The sequence below is a fragment of the Urocampus carinirostris genome, chromosome 3, assembly GCF_059441175.1.
Source record: "Urocampus carinirostris isolate Australia breed hairy pipefish chromosome 3, RoL_Ucar_1.0, whole genome shotgun sequence".
Taxonomy (NCBI): Eukaryota; Metazoa; Chordata; class Actinopteri; order Syngnathiformes; family Syngnathidae; genus Urocampus; species Urocampus carinirostris.
The window spans coordinates 22,681,294-22,687,293 of NC_142351.1; the positions used below are offsets into that span (position 1 = coordinate 22,681,294).

The 6,000-nt window shown below is 38.4% G+C and overlaps 1 protein-coding gene across 3 annotated transcripts in view; it reads right to left on the reverse strand.

Annotated features, from left to right (window-relative positions):
* srpk1a (SRSF protein kinase 1a) overlaps positions 1–5,162 on the reverse strand; it is a 24,506-nt gene extending 19,344 nt beyond the window's left edge. For all 3 annotated transcript variants that reach the window (XM_088331106.1, XM_088331107.1, XM_088331108.1), the window contains exons 1-2: positions 5,060–5,162; positions 1,122–1,176 (exon numbers count right to left, since the gene is read on the reverse strand). In XM_088331106.1, coding sequence (XP_088187232.1) covers positions 1,122–1,176; positions 5,060–5,072 — 68 coding nt within the window. In that variant the 5' untranslated portion in view covers positions 5,073–5,162. The remainder of the gene's footprint in view (positions 1–1,121; positions 1,177–5,059) is intronic.
* Between the last annotated feature and the right edge of the window lie 838 nt (positions 5,163–6,000).

A 6,000-nucleotide genomic window follows, 5' to 3' on the forward strand; every position in this document is an offset into this window, starting at 1 on the left:
GAAGAGCCGCTTCCAGAATTTGGGGGAGCTTCAAAGACAGTGGGCTGAAGCTGGAGTCCAGGTATCAAAAGCCACAGTTCACAGACGTGTCCGGTAAATGGGCTACTATAGCCGTATTCCCATGGTCAAGCCACTTCTGAACTCAAGACAACGGAAGAAGCGTCTGACTTGGGCTATGGAGAAGAAGCACTGGACAGTTGCAGAGTGGTCCAAAGTCCTCTTTTCAGACGAAAGCAAGTTTTGCATTTCATTTGGAAGTCAAGGCGCCAGAGTCTGGAGAAAGGCTGGAAAAGAGCAAAATCCAAGTTGCTTGAAATCCAGTGTGAAGTTCCCACAGTCAGCAATGGTTTGGGGAGCCATGTCAGCTGCTGGTGTTGGTCCACTGTGTTTCATCAAGTCCAGAGTAAATGCAACTGTGTACCAAGAGATTTTAGAGCACTACATGCTTCTATCTGCTGAAAAGCGCTATGGAGATGAGGATTTCATTTTCCAGCATGATCTGGCACCTGCCCACAGTGCCAAAACCACCAGTAACTGGTGCACTGACCATGGCATCACTGTCCTTGATTGGCCTGCTAATTCCCCTGACCTGAACTCCATCGAGAATTTGTGGGGTATAGTTAAGAAGAAGATGAAAGACACCAGACCTACAAATGCAAATGAGCTGAAGGCCGCTATCGAAGCATCCTGGGCATCAATTACACCTCAGCAATGCCACAGGCTGATTGCCTCCATGCCACGCTGGATTGATGCAGTAATCCGTGCAAAAGGATTCCCAACCAAGTACTGAGTGCATCAATGGACATTTTCAAATGTTTGATTTAGTTTTGCTGTTATAAAATTATTTTTTAACTTGGTCTGAGGAAGTATTCTAATATTTTGAGATAGGATTTTTGAGTTTTCTTAAGCTGTAAGCCAAATTCAGCAATATTCAAATAATAAAAGGCTTGAAATAGTTCAGTTGATGTGTAATGAATCCAGAATGTATGACATTTTTGTTTTTTTAATTGCATTACAGAAAATAAAGAACTTTATCACAATATTCTAATTTTCTGAGACAGTCCAGTATATATATATACTGTATCAAGGTACCACGAACTAAACACAGGGAAAAATCTCACTTTTTGCTGGACTTCTTGGCTTTGCCCCTCTTCTTTCTTGCCTGAATAGCCAACACTGTGGGAACAAGAAACAGACCCGGTTATTTGAATTCAGTGGCATCACCAGGATGTGGCATGCACAAACAAGCTAATACACACAAAACACCAAAAGTACTCCTTGCATGGTGCACATTTATCGTACCGATATTGTAGATGTGTATGTGGAGTAATATAACACCAAACTACATTAACAACTAGACAGCTACCTTCCAGCCAGTTAGAGTTCTATCTATGTTCGCCCATGTTGATAGTCTAAGTCAGGGGTCGGGAACCTATGGCTCGCGAGCCATATATGGCTCTTTCTATGAGTATCTGTGGCTCAGAGACCAATTTGATTGCATGCAAAATTTCTCCATCTTGTTCAAAACCGGGATTGTCTATCCTATTCAGGTACACGTAAAGCCAAACCAGAGCTAATTGCGAAGGAAACACTTCGCAGTATATATAGGGCACGTTTTTCACTACAATTTACAGTCAAGGTGTCACACAAAAAAAGGGGAAAAAAACTCGTTTTGGCTGTACAACGCTAAAGAATCCTTTATTTAAAAGTTCACTATATAATCTGTGTTCGGTGTTCAGATACTTTATGATGAATCCACAGAACTGTAAATACGCCAAAACACCGGAAGAGAACTTAGTCATTTGATTGGGTGAGTGGGAGGGATGGGTGGAGCTATGCAAAAAGTACAAGCATTCCCTCCCATCTCTCGCCAAAGGTAAGCACATAAGGCTCCCTATTCTCAGAATGTTGTAACGTTTTTACAAAATAAATGCTTGCATCTGGTTTTGAAACCAATATGTATGAAAAAAGGGTCAAAAGGAGTTTAACCGATCTTGAGTAATTGCAAGAAAGAGACAAGTTTAAAGTGGTCTGTTTGTTGAATTTGGGACAGGGGCTCTGGCATTATTCTCTTTTCATAATTTTTATCAAATCATCAAAAATAAATGTGCTGAAGACTAAGCTTTTGTCTGGGGCGCGGGTTTAGCAATTTAGTAAATTTGTCTCATAATATATGGTGTGGCTCTTTCCCAAAATAAAATTAATATTTTTTGCTTTTATAGCTCTTTGAGTCAAAAAGGTTCCCGACCCCTGGTCTAAGTCAACATGAATGGCACGTTGTTTGCAACTTTTAAATTAAATTAGAATTTAAAGATTGAGTCGTCGCCAGTACAATGAAGTATCATTGCTCTGTAGTTAAAATGTTTTAAGAATGAAATATTTAATTATTTGTTTAACTGTGTTTTAGTGGTTATTTGTTAATCCATATATTGTACCATTTTCTCCTCAGGATAAAAAAAGATCAAAGAACAATTAAATTATACTTCCTTAACGCAGATAACAAGGTCCAACTATTTACGATAAACAATTCTCAAGACTTCTTTGACAGTTTTATGAAAATATTATTGAGTGTGAACTTAAGGAAACATAAGGAAAACAGAAATAGAGATGGGCAGCATAAAACATTAAAGCTTTCTTTCTTTCATTGTTCCCAAATAGATTCAGCGATTTAGTGAAATCAGCATTAGCGGCTGCTAAAATGCACTATGATGTGAGAATTTTTGAATGTCATCTGTAAACGCAGGAGCCCTTTTATAAACCAGTGTGGTCCAGTTAAAGGTGGTGTACATAACTTCAAAATAGTCTGACTGCAAATGCCATCTTCTGGCTGAAATTGTCATTGCAGTTCCTTTTGCTGTGCGTGCAAGTTTGTGAAATGTTTAGATGCACTGAGTAGTCAAGTCAAGTGTATTTGTATAGCCCTTAATTAAGCTCTTACTTTTTCATTTTTGGGGGTGGATTTGGATTGGCATATGAAACAATCCTTTTCTTCCTTTCAACATTTTCATTCTGGAATAAAAGTAGAACGTGCTCGAAAAATGATGGTCTGCTAGTGATCCCAGGAGACAAGAAGAGATCCGCAGGTCCGAGAGCGTTCTCCATTCGGGTCACGGTTCAGTGGAATGCTCTGCGCTCTGAGATTTGATCAGCAACCTCATTGGAACTGTCTAAAGTTAGGCTTTAAACATACTTATATCCAATAGCTTATGAATGACCTATACATGTCTGTGTATTGCAACATCCATTGCAGTCTGGTCATCCTGGAAGGGGGATTATTCATATGAAGTCCGTTCTCAAGGTTTCTTCATTTCCCTAATGCTGAGGTTTTGGGTTTTTACGTGCGCTAGTGTAGGTTTTAGACCAGGGCATGGTGCTATAATAGTCTAGTCAGGTCAAGTCACATATATTTGTATAGCCCTTAATCACAAGATGTCTCAGATTACAATTACACCAAAAAGAAACATTGAGAAGGGGCCTCACAAGTAGTAATCCCCCTGTCTGTAATCTGGAATAGTATGTAGTATGTCCAGCCCTTTGAGGGCTATACAAGTAAACACGACTTGATTTGATGTAACTCTCAGACCCCCATAATGGTGCAGTCTCAAACTTCATTGTTGTCCATGCATCTATTTATGTATGTGCAGAACAATAATTAAACATTTTTGGGGTATTCATGATTGTGTTTGTACCTTTAGCTACACCTGTTGGTGTAAATATAAATATTCCATAAAATTACCCAAATGGGTATTTGATAGGTATTTCACATGAAAAGGAACATGTGCTTTCGTTGGGATTTTTATCTTTTTATTCTACAATACTGGTAGTTCTGATTCCAAGATCAAATCATTGTAAGTAGTGTTGACTGGCTCCTTGCTTTTGACATATTTTTATTTTATTTTCATGTGGCTTTGTGAATAAAAGCAAAATGCCAATATATATATATATATATATATATATATATATATATATATATATGAACAAATCCGACATGCCGTAGTAAGTAATAGCATCAAATAAGAAATTATGGAAATCCATTACAAGATCCGTTGCCATAAACCAAATTATTAATATACGTTATTTTAATTGTATGTAGTAGCATTATGTCGCTGGAGTCTACATCGTATGTCAACATTTGAATAGATTAACACCATTATCCTTAAAAATATTTAAAATGCATGTTTTAGACAAACATCCAAAATTATGTTAATATATACAAATCAACGAAAAATATTCATTGAACATATGTGAAGTACTTTGAAGTTTACATTCTTTCAAATATGAAACATATATGCAAGTGTTCCTTGCACACAATGCAGAAAACGTAGATTCGGAAGGCATTGGTGGCGCTTAGCCGGTAGAAGCATCAAAAACAATCAGTTAATTGACAACCCTTTAAAATTTGTTTTTTCAGATTCTCAGCAGCCACTAATCATAATTATTCCCACGGATATTTTTAATCAGACTGAGTAACATTGAGAAATGAGAGAAAGTATAAATGTGTAAAATGATGAATTAATTCGGTAAACTGGTTTTGTGCATAGTAATACTACTGCAGATTGCATACAGATTATTCAAAATTTGGGGCATGTAGTGTCAAGGGGAATTTTATAGTACGTATTTGTCCTTTTGTATGAAAATGATAGACACAAGAAACCCCCATCTATAGTATTGACAGTGGAGGACATCAAGCACCGACTTTGCAAAAATTAAAGCACAAAAACAACCCGGCCGAGGCACAATGCTGACAATTATTTGCAGTGGTGTACATTTTAAAGACGTTTGCTAGTAATTACATAATAAACGGTATGACATTCTAACATGATAATGTAGGCGTCGTGGATGTCACAGAAGGAGCGAGAAGCTTCACTGCGCCTGGCTAATCCTCCCCAGGCTAATGCTAGCTCGCCGCAGCTAAAAGTACGGAACAAACGCGGTCGATGAAAAACATTGACGTTCATCTGCGTCCGATAATTTTCCACGCACGAAAAATGGGGCAGCAAATATATGGCGTCACTTCTGCGTAACGGTGATTTTGTGACAACGTGTGAGCAACGTTTACCTTTCCTCTCCATGTTGTAGGTAGCAAGCGTAGCGTAGCTAATGGCCAAAGCGCCTGTGACCGTAAACCGCGCATGCGTATCAGGGCAGAGCTGCTAGTGACAACAGCGACCCCGCTCAAAGAATACGCATGCGCAGTGAATAATTATGACGATAGATAGATAGATAGATAGATAGATAGATAGATAGATAGATAGATAGATAGATAGATAGATAGATAGATAGATAGATAGATAGATAGATAGATAGATAGATAGATAGATAGATAGATAGATAGATAGATAGATAGATAGATAGATAGATAGATAGATAGATAGATAGATAGATAGATAGATAGATAGATAGATAGATAGATAGATAGATGGATGGACGGATGGATGGAAAAAAGGAAGGAAGGAAGGAAGGAAGGAAGGAAGGAAGGAAGGAAGGAAGGACGGAAGGACGGACTGACGGACAAACAGATTGGTCTTTCAGTAACCGTCTCCTTAAGGTTCAGATCCTACCTCTCAGATAGGATGCACTGTGTTAAATATGGTGAAATGACATCTGAGCCCTTTTGTTACCTGTGGTGTTCCGCAGGGTTCAGTACTTGGCCCCTTCTTTTCAGCATTTACATGCTTCCATTAGGTGATATTATTAGCAAGTATAATATCAGTTTCCATTGCTACGCAGATGACACTCAACTATATCTTCCGATGGAGGAATCTGCCCCACTAAACTGTGGAAATTTGAAGACCTGCCTCAATGAGATAAAAGAATGGATGTCACTCAACTTCTTGCGCCTTAACTCTGAAAAGACCGAAATGTTAGTTAGTGGTCCATCTAAATGCCGCGACTTGTTCTCAAAAACGGCTCTGAACATTGACAAATGTAATATCACCCAGAGTGAGTCAGTCAAAAATTTAGGTGTCACATTTGACCCCGATCTTTCCCTTCAAACAC